We start from the raw sequence: 16,841 nt of genomic DNA on the forward strand, positions 1-16,841 counted from the left end.
GCGTGCGTGATTGATTTTGGTGGGCATTGGGATCAGTTCTTGCCTTTGGTCGAGTTTGCCTACAATAATAGCTATCACTCGAGTATTGATATGGCCTCATTTGAGGCGTTGTATGGAAGGAGGTGTAGGTCTCCTATTGGATGGTTTGATGCGTTCGAGGTGAGGTCGTGGGGTACAGATCTTCTGAGAGAGTCCCTAGAGAAGGTGAAGGTGATTCAAGCCATGCTTCTGGCAGCGCAGAGTAGGCAGAAGGAGTATGCGAACCGCAAAGTTCGAGATCTTGAGTTTGAGGAAGGAGAGCAAGTGTTGTTGAAGGTCTCACCCATGAAGGGTGTGATGAGGTTTGGGAAGAAGGGCAAGCTTACCCCAAGGTACATTGGTCCGTTTAAGATCCTCAAACGTGTGGGAGAAGTGTCTTACAAGTTGGCTTTTCCTCCGGGTCTATCAGGCATTCATCCGGTGCTCTATGTGTCGATGTTGAAAAGGTACCATGGTGATGGTTCCTACATAATCCGTTAGGATTCGATTTTGCTAGATGAGAATTTGTCGTATGAGGAAGAGCTCGTTACTATCTTAGACAGGGATGTTCGCAAGTTGAGGTCCAAGGAAATAGCTTCTGTGAATCGTCCGATGGAAGAAGCTACTTGGGAAACAGAATCTGATATGCGTAGCAAGTACCCTCAGCTTTTCACCGAGACAGGTAACTCCTCCCTAGATTTCTCATCTTTGTCCATTCGGGGACGAACGGTGTTTTACTTGGTCTTTCGTGTAACAACCCTTCCGGTCGTTATGGGAAATATAGGATCACCCCACCAAATAGAACCTTTCCAAGGGTAGAACGAGTCGGTAAGAACTCGATTTTGTAAGCTTCTGAAATTTGACTTGTGATTGTTATTTTATTGTATTGAGTCCGTCGGGGGGTGACATAGAAAAATAGAACTCCGTTGGAAATTTTGAGGCCATGGGTGGATTCGTAGGGCGTCTTTATGTTTATGCACATGTTTATTTTGTGTTTTTGAGACCTTGGATGAAATGTTGGGTGATAGGAGGAAAAACTGGACAAAAAGTCGAGCTCACTGCCCAAAATGGACCGCTGCGGCGATAGCGATACCGCTATAGCCGCACCTTGGCCGCTTCCAGGGGCCATCCATATTCTCGGTGGTAGTTGTGGCGGGCGGTGGACTGCTATGGCGACACTGCTATAGCAGTGGACAGACCGCCATAGCGGTCAAGCGGATTTCCCTTGGTCCGCTATAGCGGTCACTTGACCGCTATAGCGGGACCGCTGTAGCGGCATTATGACAGCTGCAGCGATCGACATAAAAAAGTAGCCCGAATTTTATATACTTAGTCTCATATTCTCTTTTCACAAAACACCAACACACTTCCCAACAAGCACCTAGGATGAATTTTTAAGCTAGGGAAAGATACTTTGGAGAGGTAAGTTCCATTAATTCCATTCTATCATTCCATCCTCCTTCCTTATTGTTATCCCCTTCATGGGTCTTTAATGGTGAAATTGAAATAGAAGTCCTAGAATGTTAATAAAACTTCTACACTTGATGGGTTATGGTTATTATCACCTAGTTATCATCTAAATGCCTTGGTTAGTTGCTCTTGATCATAAATTGAACATTTAGAGTCATAAACTAAGTGATTGGAGACCTAGGGTTCTATAAAAATGGCGTCTTGACCATAAAAACTGCTTGTAGTGGGAATATTGATAGAATGTTGTTTTAGATTGATGGTTAATAATTACTAAGGCCCTTGATAGGTTGCTTAACACCTAGAAAATCGTCCACCCTTTAGAATGGGGTAAAGGGAAGGGTATTCTTGCATTGATGCTTGTGTTTGAGTAATTGTGACTCATTGAGCCTTCTATTTCTAGACTTTGAGCGTTCTGAGGCTTTAAGGAAAGGAAAGGCTGTAGCGGAGTGACTTGCGTTATCCCAGCTCTACATTGAGGTAGGTTACGGTCTACTTGAGTTAGACTTTGGTTAGTTGATTGTATGTTTGTCAATTATCTAGAAGAAAGCATGTCTAGTTTTCATGCATGATTTTTTGTGTCTAAATTCCTATGTGATTATGATTGAGTGATTGTGTAGGCTTCATGCCACTATTCCTGTGTGTTGATTCTGCAGTGAATGTATTGTGATGAGAAGCTAATATGATCTTCTCGAGGGTACTGTGATATGGAATAATGATTTGAGTATTGATATTGAGAAGGTAAGAAACACTGTTTTGAAAGAGGTATGGAAAGGCACATATGTGACCTAGATTTTAGGTTCGTGGTCCGAGGTTAGTTCCGGAAATGAGAGGTACGTTGATATGTCCCGCGTCCGAGGTTTGTTCCGGAGCGGAGGGTTATGCTCGGGTCCTAGAAGTGTTCCTAAACGGGTGGTACATGGACACCATGGGTCCCCTGCAGGTCATGACTACTAACCAATGACATCAGTTAGCATGTGTGTATAGTGAGTGTGGTCATTGTGGTAGCTTATTTCCGTTGTGGCTTACGTGATTGTGATTCTTGACATTCTTGGTGATTTGATTGTGATTACCCTTGGTTGACTTGCCGTGGTTTTTGATATTCATGTTTGTTGACTGGCTTGTTTATTCTATTGATTTTATGAATTATGCATGATACTAATCTTACTCGGCCTATGATATCTACCAGTACATAGTGTTTGTACTGATACTACCTGGCTGCATTCTTTGAGTGCAGATTGTGATACGGAGACTGCTACCCGCCCTCATATCTAGCTTGGAGGACGTTTGCCGATAGATTTAGGGGGAGCTTCTTCCATGCCAGGCTGCCCGAAGATCTTCTCTTATGATGTTTTTTCTCATTCTGGACATTATGAATTTATTAGTCAGATTTCATTCCTTAGATATGTTTTAGATTAGAGTCTTGTACGATGACTACCCTCCTATTTTGCCAAATTTGAAACTTAGGTAAGTGCTTTTTAAATTTGGATTTTGGGGATTTTATAATAGTTAGAACTTCCGCACTTATTTCAGTATTTTATGGCATGACTTATTTTGTTCATTTGATGTTTGAATGAGTAATAACTGATTAGTTTGGTTAATATAAAATGGGATTTGAATGGATAGATGTCTTGTGTGTTGGTTCACCCACTAGGATTTAGTTGGGTGCCAGTCATGGCGGGTTGGATCGTGACATAAAATCAAGGAATTGACAATCGAACTAAATAAATATAAGGTAAATATAAAGCGATTTAGCTTGAGCCGAATGAGCTTGTAAGGAATCCTTCAATATATTGACTCCAGATGAACAATTTAGCTTCAATGAGCTTAAGTATCCGGTACAAAGAATAGTAGAGAAAAGCTTATAAAATGCTTATAGAAATTATACAAAAATTATACAAATGGTGTTTAATTAGTGAGAGTCGTCCTTCAATCGTGAGATTATGATCCTTTTATAGATACATATCATCAACCATTCATCTGTCAATTAATCACCACATAATGAATAGTTATGGGTAATTAGTGTCATTTATTGCAAAGACGTTACACTCGGATAAGCAATTGGTCCGGATTCATAACGTGCGAACCCCTCCGTATCAATTGCTATGAATCGATTGCTCCGATATTTAAATGATGTCTTGTTCCTTCGGTTATATCTCACAGCGAACTACTTCCAATTTCGTCATTATCCACATGTCCACGTCACCTCAAGTCACGTGTAAATACAGAAGTTTTTTACCCTATACAGTTTCAATAGTGAATCACCGAGAAAAAGAGTGGCAAATACTAAATATGATAGCCTCGGCTACTGCTACAAGTCTTTAACCAATTATAAACTTTGTGCATGACAATGTATAATTTTCTTATACCATTGAGTTGACTTGACTTGCAACATGTAGTTATTTATATCAAATATAATGTGGTGACACTAAAAATAGAGTGAATAATTTACAGTAATTATACACGATAATGCAATTATTTACGATGTCAATCAGTGGTGGAGCCATAAACTTCATTAAAGGAATTCAACTTTTTAAAAAATAGGTTATATCAAGTTACCTTTTCAAATCAAAAGGATTCAACCCTTGTATTTACCATGCGTTTGTTATTTTTGACTCGTAATATACATGTCTAATAAGTAAACATTTTGAACAAGGGGTATTATATGAATTACCTCCTCCTCTATCTTTTCAGTTTTGTCAATTTCAAATAACCAAACAAGTACTCCAATAATGACATTCTAATTTCCTTACTAACGTGCCTTTTGCAGGAACTTCATAAGGACTTATGTAATGTTAAAACCATCATTTCTTATTTTTTATCAACAAACATGACTCTCAGTCTACGGGACGTGGAGAAAGCAGGTTAAAACCAGTCATTTGTAAAGATACATTTAACTCTATTAAAAACACATAAGGGTGTGTTCGGTATGGAGAAAAATGTTTTTCTGAAAAATGTGTTCTTGAAAAAATAAGTGAATTCTATGTATTTTCTCATGTTCGGTTGGGTAGTGAAAAATAAGTGAATTTTTTTCTTAATTTCTGATGTTCGATTGGTTGATAGAAACATGTTTCGAAAAATACCACCCGTGCTCCACTAACCCCACGCCCCATTACTACACCAACACCCAGCACTGCCTTCTCCTTGCCCCCGCCCCTCCACTCCCCGACCAAATCCCCCCCCACCCGCCCCCCCACACCACGTCACTGCCAATCGCACCCCCGCCAACCACCACCCTCCAACCATCATCTTCGCCACCACTAACCTTTCACTCTGCCCAACCCTCCATGACCTACCCCCTCCCAAATTTTCTATTTCATAATATTTTATTTAACCTTTATAAAAAGTGGGAACCCACTATCCCTCACCACCACCCACCCCACACCAAATTTAGCCAAGCAAACTTTTCATATTTATAAATTTTTTATAAGGGTAAAATTAAATATGAAGTAGAAAATTCGGGGGTGTTTTGGGGAGGGAGGGTCGGTATGTGGGAGTAATTTTTTTGGAGGGGGTGGGGGTGTCTTAGAAAACCAAAAAAAAAAAGATGGATAGGGTGTTGGGGAGCGGCGGCGGGGTGGTTCATAGAGAACGAAAAAAAAGGGGGAGCGGGGGGGGGGGGGGGGGGGGGGGGAAGGATGTCGTAAGAAAACCAAAATCCAAAACTTCTTTTAGAGAAAAATAATTTTTTTAGAGCGAGTGTTGGGGAGTGGAGGTCGAGTATCAGGGTAGAGGACTAGTAGGGGGCCGCGAGGATTTCTTGTCCGTATTAGGAGTATTATTATCTTTGTTCACTCGCTTATTTTTTAGATCTCTCATATAGCTAGCTTGTTTCTTTCTTTAATGTCTTTTATCTTATTATACGTTGCTATTACTGTCTATTATTATTGTTGTCTTGGCACCTTCTCTAGGCGAAAAGATTTATTGGAAGCAGTCTCCCTACCTCCCAAGGTAGGAGTAAGCTCTACCATACGATCCTAAGCTCTGGCCTTCAGCGTAGCTGGGATTACAGCTGAGTAATCTTCTTTGTTGTTGTTAGGTGGGGAGTGTCGACGAGGGGGTGTCGTGAGGGTGCGTGGTGTAAAAGCCAAACAAAAAAAGTTTTTAAAACATTTTTTTTAAGAAAAACTAATATTTTTTTGGAGGGGCACTACAAAAAAAAGAATAAGATCTTCGGAGTGGGTCACCTCTCATGAATTATATCCTTTTAGCTTTAAAACTTCACAAACTTCATTCATTTTTCCTTCAAGAAAATATAAGGAAAAGGAGAAATGGCCATTTATGGATTCCAACAAAGAAATATAATAGTGTCATAATACGGCCTAGTTTAGATTTGCTGTTTCATCAATGTGGAAACAGAGTTTTACCCCAAAAGAGCAACTATTGTAAATTTGAATTCAAGTAAAATATGAGCTTTCCAGAGCACAAAGTACTTTAAAAGAAGAATTTGCAATAAGCAGAAAATGAAGATGCAAGGCAGAAGATTCTAGATTTGATCTTTGGGAAAAAGATTCGGCAAAATTGAACAGCTACAACTAAACATTCCAAAGGTTTTAAAATCGAAATAAGAAAGTAAGAATGCTAAACAACATTGCTGAGAGAATTTGTTTTCCTAAATTGATCTTTGAGTCGGTAATACATAAAACAAATCAAAACAGCGAGGACAGAATAGAGCGGCCTAGAGCGTGCTATGAGACTCAGTAATCAGAGATCACAGCAGTACAAGAAATCGAGCCATCTGACACTTCAAGAGATCACCAATAGCTTCCTCCAAGAAAAGGGAAACAGAAACAGATGTGAGGGGGGCAGATTACAGCGTGAACTATGACCAGGAATATCCTCAGACCTACTGTTGATCACAAAATTGAACAGGCCCTTTGAGACTTTCCTTTCTTTTTCTTCGCCTTGGGTGGCTGGAGCACAACTTTAATGGCAGCATCAAAGACTCCTTTTACATTCTGCAGCAACAACATTTCAGATCATGTACTTTAAAAAAAAAAGAGCTTTTTTCATTTTTGGCCCATCGGCCAAAATTAATTACGGGCGCTAGCCAAAATAAACAGAACATATACACTGATTATGTATATGATATGTATATTTTTACTTAATATACATTACATATACATTTGCCGGCTATAGAGGGGCCCCTAAAGGTAATTATCCCTTAATAAAATGCACCGAAAAGATGTTGAACACAAGAAACAAGAAGCTCTAAAGGAAACACACCTCCTGTGTTTTTGAACTACATTCAATGTAGGAAGGTGCATTAATTGTCTTCCTCAGCTCCTCACCCTTTACGTTAGAATAAGAAGTAAATTAAATACTAAAATGACAAGCAAGATACACAGCATACTCCACTAAAGCAACTCAAAGGGAGGAAAGTTGCAGTGACCATTACCTGAGCAGTAGTAATTGGCACAGCACCAGGATGGTCAATGAAGAATTGCTTATCATCCCGAAGATCTAAGTTCAATACAGGTGAAAAGTAGGACAAAATATGTATATGAATAATCCTCTCAGAACGAATAAGAAAGGGTATAGCAGAACTAGAAAAAAAAAAGACATAAAAAGTTTGAAAACAAAACATTAGAACATGAGTACACTTGGCACATAGGATATATACTAATTCTTAAAAGAGAAAAATGGCAGTTTGAAGCATAAACAAAACATGCTGTTGTATTACAACCTACAACCGGAATAGGCATACAAACTAGCAGTAAAAGATAAGAGATGTTACACTTCAAGGAAAACCCCTTGTATTTCGTTTTCTATTTTTTCTTTGGCAAGGATAACTTATTTCCAACTATACTAATGTGTCCTTGTATAGATGAAATAGGTCATTATTTTTTAGGTGATATAAGCCAGCATTACAACATAAGATGACGATTGCTCCACTATAATATATTTTCTTGTTTTATACAGAGATGATCAGCTCCTTCTGAAAAATCATTTTAAAAGTAAAATGGAAATATCACAGAGACCATTGACCATAACCTCATGAAGATTTACAAATAAACCCAAGATCAAATCGTATGAATAGAACTTTACCGAGTTTTGTTCCAACAAGCACTATAGGGACACCAGGGGCATAATGCTTTAACTCAGGAATCCACTGGAAAATAATCAACAAAGCAAAATAAATTTCTAAGAACCAACAACAAAGAGGAAAAACAAAACAAAACAAAGAGGAAAAAGGAAATGTTACACCACCTTCTTGGAAACATTTTCATAACTGGCTTTACTGATGAGAGAGAATGCCAAAATGAAAACATCAGCTCCACGATAACTCAGAGGTCTTAGCCTATTGTAATCCTCCTGTCCTGTAATATGTATAGACATCATATAAATATGGATTGCAAGTATATTGGTAGTAGCAATATGTGGATAAGAATACATCCATAAATAAATAGAAATTAGAAGCTTTCTGCAAAAATATAAAATAAAGGAGTACAGTAAATAGTTACCAGCAGTATCCCACAACCCTAAGTTGACAGTTGCCCCATTGACAACCACATTTGCACTGAAATTGTCAAACACAGTTGGCACATAATCCTGTCAAACATTGCAATAGACGAGACAAAAAATTGATGTCAAATTTAAGAAAGCGGGATAGCAAAACTTCTCAGCACATAGTACAGTATAAAGAAAAAATTTGATCATGTGATCGAATTTCAAAAAAAAAAAGATACACTGCAAGTGATGCCTTATGTGATAACACCGTAATTAAGTTGCAACAATGTAAAGTAGCAAAGAGCGAAAGCCATAATATCTGATACGAATGTCACCAAGTTTATCTCGAAAAGCAATCAATTTCGTCATTTTCACCTTGAATTATCATAACTGGATGGGAAAGAGGCCACATAAAGAAAGAGGACACACACGGTATGCCACAAATTTTTGCCTCGAAAAGATCAAAAACAAGACAGGACTGGTACTGCATGACAAGATATTAGTCATATATAGATAACGGGAAAGGTCCAAATATGCCCTTAAAGTATTTGAAATTGAGCATATATTCCCCTTATTAATAGTTTAGGCCACATAATCTCTTACGTTTATAGTTTGTCCAAATATACCCTTAAAGTATGCGAAATTGAGTTCATATGCCACAAAAACTTTTCCTCGAAAAGAATGAAAACAAGATACGAACGGTAATGCAAGACAAGATACTAAACCAATTCACATGCCTGTGCAGAATTCAAGAGACCCCAATTTCGTCTAGAAAGGAGGGAGTTTAAAAGGTAGCTAGGTAGCTAACTTAGACATGATTTTAAAAGGTAGTTAGTTTAAAAGGTAGAGAAGTTGTTTCTTCAATGTGAATTACTATATGTTGCTTCATTTGTTCTGTATCTTGCTATTCTGTTGTCTTCATTTAAAAGTAAGGGTACAGTCTGCATACATATTACCTTCTCGAGATCCCACTTGTGGGATTAAACTAGGTATGTTCAGAGGCGAATTCAGGATTTCAAAAGGATGGGTTCACCATTAGTTATGGGGCTTTTTTATTTCTTTTGCCTTTGGTTCGCAGCTTAGCGCCTATGGGAAGCTCAGGTTCAATCCCAAGACCCTGAGGAAATAAACACAGCCCCTAACCGGTGATCTACTTGGCCTGATTTCACCATGTGTTTCTTTAATTAATATTAGATATATTTTCAGAATTATACACATAATATATCGAGTTTAGTCGAGTGACCATGTGTTCACGTGATCCAAATTTGATACCTAAATTCGCCTCTGGGTATGTTGTTGTTGTTGTTGCTTACCAATATATTCATGAATTCAGGCATGACAAAGAATCAATACTAAAAACAATTGCAAGATTCTTTCCATCCCAAACCAAAAAATTCTTGTCATAAAATTACTGCCGCATTGCATCACCAAAATGAACGTTAGCAAGAACAGAACAACATAACAACAACTATATCCAATTTCCTTAAAAGAAGAAGAAGACAAACCGTGGGGAAAGTATTGCTGGTGTAGGAAATCAAGAGACAAGTTTTGCCAACTGCACCATCACCAACGGTGACACACTTTATGAACCTAGATGCACTCATTTTCTCAGATCTTCAAAGAAGACCTGATTTTTCTTCTATTAATCAAGAAAATGGAATTATGGGCTTTCTCCAATTCCTCTCAATCACACATTTCTGTAGCCAAGAAGAATCACACACACAAATGAAAGAAACAAAGGAGGAAACCCCAACCCTAAAATTCCAAGAAATGGGATTCTCAAAGATAAATGTAAAGGGAGAAATGGGTTAACAGAGAAATTAAGGGATCAAAAGATGTAGAGACTAGAGAGAGAGAGAAATGCATGAATGAATGGTATAGAGAGTAATATATTTTTTAAGCCGGGAAATAATGCCGTTGAAGCGTTCGCTAAAGAAGTGAGTGACCAACAAAAAACTTGTCTAATTCTTCAACGCGTTTCTCGCAAGACATGTGCGGGGTGCGCCTCAGCTAATTCAACAAGGGACCCTTGTCCTTGTTTTGTGGAATCCGGCAATCTGTTCTCCACCAACATACATAATTCTACAAGTTTTAACTAAGCCCGTCAACCGGTTAAGCGGAACGGACCGTGCCGATTACTGAACCGGCAGGTTTCGGTTAAAAAAAAATCGGCCACGCTAACGATTCCGGTTCTGGTTTTAAATCAAAATCGAACCAGTCCGGTTCAAATACGTCCAAAACCCCTTTTTTTTTTAATTTTTTGTATAGTATATATATATATTATAGTATTTATTAGTATATTTAGGTATATTTACATATGTTATATAAGTTTATAAGTAAAGTTTAAATATTTTGACTAACGAGGTAATTAAGTCGGCAATACAACATATACGTGTATATATATATATATATATATATATATATATATATATATATATATATATATATAGTTATATCTTAAGCCTTAAGTTATACTACATATATATATAGTAAGAATATACTTATTATATATATCAATATACTTAGGTTATATAACATATATATATATATATATGTTTATATATATATACGGAAAAGTAGTAATTATATAAGGAGGAGGTTTTTAGCCAGTTTCTAATATATATATATATATATATGTCTTTTTATATATATATTAGTTATATGCTTAAGCCTTAAGTTATACTATATACCTAAAATATATATATATACTTATTATATATATCAATATACTTAGGTTATATAACTTATATATATATATATTATATGTTTAAGTTATATATATATTAATATATATATGTTTAAGTTATATGTATACTATATTACTATATATATATATATATATATATATATATATATAATATATAATATAACATATAATAAATATATATATATATAGTATACTTATAACTTATATATATATATATATTTATAGCTTAATTTTTTTCTAAGTTTATAAATTAGTATATACGTATATATATATATATATATATATATGTTTAAGTTATAAGTATATTTATATTATAATATATAGTATATATATTTTTCAAGTATATAACTTTCTAGTTTTTAATTTAAGTAGATGTATATTATAAGTATATTCTTAGTAAATTTTAGGTATATTCCTAACTTAATATAAGTAAAAATATGAACACAAGTAAATAGAAGAAAGCTCAATGAGCCATATATTTTATTCATTATTGGATAACATTTATTTGCAAGTTGTAGTTTTTTTTTTTAACTTGCAAATAACACATGAGTTGTAAAGAAATAGTAGAATAATAAAATCACCAATTCTGAATCATTTCGTTAATTTCCCCCATATCATATTCGGCCATGGAGATATCTTCAAAGTCTTCCATTTGGTCCGGTTTGCTATCAAATCTTCAATTTCTTCCTCTTCGCCTTCCTCCGCTTCTAAGTTTTGGTTGCGTCGCTCCGATCTAATCCAATCGCGAATGCACACTAGTACTTGCAAGCTAAAGCCGGATAATGAGTGTCTATGGTCTCCAATTTGTTGTCTTCCTTGGCTAAATGCGCTCTCCAAAGCCACGGTTGATACTTGAACCGTAAGGATATCTCGAGCCATTCTTGAGAGTATCGGATGACTTGCCTTGTACTTCTTCCACCATGCTAAGACGTCCAATTCATCCAATTCCTTGATATCCACATTTGTCGCATCAAATAAAAGTTATATTCATCAAAGTTTGCACTAGAAGAAGGAGTTGGTTTTGTGAATGTAAAACTTTTAAATGCGATAAACCCGACAAGCCCTTTTTGCTACTTTGAGAAGTAGTCGGGCGTGGAGCAACGGGTGTAGCACGTTCTTCCAAATTAGAATAATGAGTAAAAAAAATTCTAAACTCATCATCAATAGCGAGTTCGGCTTCAGCTAAAGATGGTTGAACTCCCGCTTCAATTTCTAAAAATGTATAAATTTGACCAACCAATGCTTTAGTATAAGACACTTTTAAACAAGGATTTAAAGAAAGAACCCAATATAAATAAAGTTGGGATGGGAAAAAAATACTTCTTAAATTTGATTATCATTACAAAAATAGCCGCTTGATAACCGTGTTTATATTTATACTCTTGTAAAACTCTAACTATTTTCGCTAAGTAGGCTAAAATTTCGGTTACCGTGGGATAGAATTGTCTAGAAAAAGCAAGAGTTGCATTATAAAAAATTTCTAAGAGTTCAATACATTCTTTAACATTCCCAATGCGTAAAATTTAACCAATCATCACTATTAATATTATATTTGTTGTGAACTTGTTGTATGGGAGTCCTATACTCATATGCTTGTTGTAGCATAATGTAAGTGTAGTTCCACCTAGTCTCAATTTCTACTTGAATTTTCCTAAGTCTAAGGTTATTTTCCACATAAGCATTCTTAAAATCTCTAAGCCTTCCCCTATTATCATTACAAAAAAAAACGCAACCGCATCTCTAACTTTTTGAACAGAATCATCAAAATAGTCAAGACCATCTTTAACAATTAAATTTAAAATGTGACAACTACATCTCACATGAAAAATATTTTTTAGCGGAGGGTTTAATTCTCTTTTTAAAAGACCAATCGCCTTTGTATTATTAGAAGCATTATCTAAAGCAATACAAAGTGTTTTTCTATAAATATTAAAAAATCTCATAATAGTAGATATTGAATCCGCTAAAAATTTTCCATCGTGACGACCTTTTCCTTCATCATATAAAAAAGCTATAATTCTTTTTTGTATAATCCAATTGTCATCAACCCAATGACATGTAATAGCAAAAAAATCTAATTTGTTAAGACTAAGACCTAAATCGGTAAGAGAAACATTACAATTTAAAGAATTAAATACATGGTGCAAATAAAATCTATATTTTTTATACAAATCTATAACATCCGCTCTACAAGTACTTCTAGGAATACCCTCAAATAACGGATTATAACAACGTTGAATGTAAGTAACAAACCCCAAACCCGAAGGAAAGGAAAATGGTAAACAATCATAAGCTACCATTTTAGCTATTTCTACATGCTCTTTTTTCTTGTCATACTTAAAATTTCTACCGGTTCGTGGGTCTATCGTCATTTGAATACCCCCTACATTTGAACCCGTTTGCTCTCCCCAAACATCCATATGTTTAAGTCTCATATGATTATTTAGTGTACCCGTTCCACCATCTTTACTAGTTTCTTGCCTAAAAGTAAATACTTGTCCACATAGGCTACATGTAGCTGTTTGGCTTTCCCTATCCTTAGTCATAAATTTCCAAATTTTAGCGGTTGGCTTTCGAGTTCTAGGCGGTTTGTCTTGTGTATGTGATTGTGCAGGACATGCATCTTCTATGGGATTTTCGGGGGCTTGTGTTTCATCATCATCAATTACATTAAAAGTGTCGGTAAAATGTTGTTGCATTGCCTCATGACCTAAAAGTGGATTATTTCCACCAACATCAATACCTAAATTAGGTTTTTCTTCCACAAATGTTTCCTCATTAAGCCCACCCCTAACAATACCACTACTACTACTGGCACTACGTCTAAATCTCTTTGCCATTATTAAATAGAATTAATTTAAATAACACTCAAATAAATCACAAGAAAATAAATTGCAACAAATTAAATTGCGTAAATTAAATTGCGTAAATTAAATTGCGAAAAATAAAGATAGAGTTGGAACGAAGGTACCAAATTGCCGGATTAATTTCCAACAAAGTGAAGGTGGCTAGAATTGCAAATCCACCAAAGGTACTTCGGATTGTTGCAAAATCACTAACTCCACCAAAAATATTATAATTGCAAAATTAATAATTGAAACTATAATAAGACTTTATAATATTTATTTGAGAGAAATTTAAAGTGGCTAATTGTTGCAAAGTAACTATAATTGAGAGATTGAGATTTGAGAGAAAGAGAAGAGTGAATTGGTATGAATTAAAATGAAAATGAAGAAGGGTTTATATAGGGGTGGGGATGGGTTAAAGTGTTAAAAAAAAAAGTTTGGGGGTTGGTGGGGGGGGGGGGGGGGGAGGCAAAAAAAGAGTAAATGGCCGTTTGGCAACAGCCATTTTTGCAAATGGACCATTGCCAACGGTCCACTAATGACTAACGTCCACCAGCCCAACGGCTATAAAAAATAAAAAAAATTAATTTCAACGGTTTAACCGGTCCGGTTCCGGTTTAACCGGTTCCGGTTTCAAAAAAATCGAAACCGGACCGGTAAAAAAAATACGGTTAACCGGTTCAACCGTTTCCGGTTTTACCGGTCCGGTTACCGGTTTTACCGGTCCGGTTACCGGTTTGAACCGGTGAAACCGGCCCGGTTGACGGGCTTAGTTTTAACACATAGTAAGCCCTTAAACTTTAGGACATTCAAATTAAGTTTTGTTTTAATTTTTTTTAAAAAAATTGTGTGTTTTTTTCGTCCATTATGTATTTAAGTTAATCACATAAAATATCTTACCTCCTTTAATTATACGCATCAACCTCAAGTAGAAAATATACAGGGTTTTATAACTTATTGAGGCGAATCTGTATAATTAAAGAGATCATGACATATTTTATGTGTTTAACTACTACCTAATAGATGAATGAAGAGACACAGCAAAAAGTTTTTCAAAATTTGAAATGAAGGTATCTATTAAAGCACTTTATTAGAAGTTAAGGTGTTCAATTGAAACATGACGTAGTTCGAACGTCTAAATGGAATATCATTGCAAATTCAAACGGGTTACCTATGTATTAAGCCATTCAAAACTATTTATTACGTTTTTTAAGAAAAACCTAAAATACTACTGCATCATATCAATTCTTTACGAAAGAAAAAATATTCAATTATTTTATTACAAGAATGAATGAAGCTTGCTCTAATAGTTTTAAAAAAAAAAAAACACTTTATTTATGATTTTAAAGGGGGGCGGCTCAACAAATATGGTGGCTTGAAGCCAAAATATATTACAAGGTCCTTAAACTTATTTCATTAAATTCATACAATAATGAGACACAAAAGAAACTCATGTGACTTTGATTTAGTGGAGAGAGCACAATGCATCACCTCATAATCAAACTCTCTCCTATAGAAAAATATGATATTTAAGTGGAAAAGGGTAGAGGGGTCAGCCAATTATCCACTGAGTTTCGAGTTTTGCGACACTTACCTTGGGGATTTCTTAGCTAGAAAAGATGGAAATAGAAGAACTTGCTTCTGCTGTATGGATCAATCAAATATGGCCAAATTAGCTAATTCCGAGAAACTAAGTTGCATTAGAAACGAAGAATATGCAGCTAAGTGGAGAATGGAAGCTTACCGAGCAAGATCACCAAACTAAGGCACCAAGGAGAGATGCAGCTGGAGAGTACATCAACATGGGTAGAGACTCCAAATCATCATTTGCAGAGGGTTATTCAACAAAGAAACGAAGAAATGCAAGAGATCAGTACAGGTGAGATGAAACAAGCACAATCGGAAGAGATTCAACACATGAAGAACAAATTCAGAGCAGGGGTCATACATTTGAAAGCCCAAATTGATAGATATGCAAGAATAATACAACCACAAGAGATGAAGCTTACCAAGTTCTTGAACCAGCAAAAACTCAAATTGATCAATGATTCGAGGTGTAAATCAGATCAAGCATGTCATGGAGTTGAATTTCACATCAAGATTCAGCTATGTCATCACTTTTACACCGACAGTGAAGAGGGTCATCAATAGCGAAGAAGAGAGAGACAACGAGAATTTAGGGCAACAAGTTTCAGATGGATTTTACTTTCCTATTTTGATTTAATTAGGACTATGTTAAGTTGCTTTTTCTTTTTCTTTTTTATTTTTTGGGGTGGACCCGATTTGGGCCGGCTATTTTGTTGGACTCCTTTAAATTTTAGATAAATAAAAGGCCCACATGGGCGAAATTTAATTTTAAAAAAAGTTGCATTAGAAAGTAAAACTGTCACAAACATGGAAAAAAGACTACATAAAAAGGAAGGAAAAATAAAATTGATGAGAATGTAAATCTAATATATAATCTAATGAGAGAAGATTTATCGTTATTTACTCACTCAATTGTTCAAACTCTATCAAATTAAAAAATGTTAAAATTTGAGATTTATTAATAATTAAATAGATTATATATCTTACAAATAATAATATAATACTTCATATTTTGGGCGTCTTTAATATTTGAAGCAAAGATTTCACTTGGCTCACCTCAGAACCGTCTCGGTTAAAGAACAAGCAAAAAAAGAAAATATGACAACTAAAAGGAAATATAAGGATTTATGTATTTTAATATTAAGATTAAAAAATTAAAGTGCATTATACCATGACATGTTAGTGTAGAAAGTTGTGACATTATTCTTGTAATTCTTGTAATCACCAAAACATTATTTCCTATTAGTTACCCCACTAAACCTCAATTTACTATCCACTGTTTATTGACATTTACTTGTGGAAGAAATCCTACATCTATATAAAGGATGCTTTCTTCCTTGTGCTAAGTGTATGAGGAGTGGATGAGAAATATTATTTGTGTTTATATTTTGAGGTTGATGTGTAAAGAAAGAGAAAGTTGAGGGAAAGAAAAATATTCTAACTCTCAAACTTATAACTCCAATTTCTAATTGTGGAGATTTCTTCTTATCAATCAATTCTAGCTCGTCCATTCAAGGAAGCCATGAAATTACCCATCTTGACACTGTATAAGCTACCTCCTCATCAATCTTCAATCGCCAAGTCTCGTTGGAAATTGCCACACACTAAGTTAAATCGTCCACAGAATTCCTCAATCATACTCATCACTTTCACACCCAACCTGAATGATAAAACACAATGCCACCATAATCATTAATTAAAATGAAGTAGTCATTTTTTTGCTTCACATTCAAGTCTTATGAACCTTAATCATTCGAAGCCTATAG

General features: G+C 35.4%; 1 protein-coding gene across 2 annotated transcripts; it reads right to left on the reverse strand.

Moving 5' to 3' along the window:
- Positions 1 to 6,102: 6,102 nt before the first annotated feature.
- On the reverse strand, positions 6,103 to 15,377 carry LOC132034828 (rac-like GTP-binding protein ARAC1). 2 transcript variants are annotated; one of them, XM_059425178.1, is made up of 8 exons: positions 15,233 to 15,344; positions 9,441 to 10,017; positions 7,950 to 8,037; positions 7,696 to 7,805; positions 7,534 to 7,597; positions 6,884 to 6,948; positions 6,712 to 6,777; positions 6,103 to 6,443 (listed from the first exon to the last, which is right to left on the reverse strand). In XM_059425178.1, exons 2-8 carry the CDS (start codon positions 9,537 to 9,539, stop codon positions 6,342 to 6,344), a joined length of 594 nt encoding a protein of 197 aa, XP_059281161.1. In that variant the 5' UTR covers positions 9,540 to 10,017; positions 15,233 to 15,344; the 3' UTR covers positions 6,103 to 6,341. The 2 variants fall into 2 exon arrangements, with proteins under 2 accessions (XP_059281161.1, XP_059281165.1); XM_059425182.1 differs by lacking the exon at positions 6,712 to 6,777 and having other exon boundaries at positions 15,233 to 15,377.
- Positions 15,378 to 16,841: the final 1,464 nt, after the last annotated feature.

Source organism: Lycium ferocissimum, chromosome 2 (genome assembly GCF_029784015.1).
Source record: "Lycium ferocissimum isolate CSIRO_LF1 chromosome 2, AGI_CSIRO_Lferr_CH_V1, whole genome shotgun sequence".
Taxonomy (NCBI): domain Eukaryota; kingdom Viridiplantae; phylum Streptophyta; class Magnoliopsida; order Solanales; family Solanaceae; genus Lycium; species Lycium ferocissimum.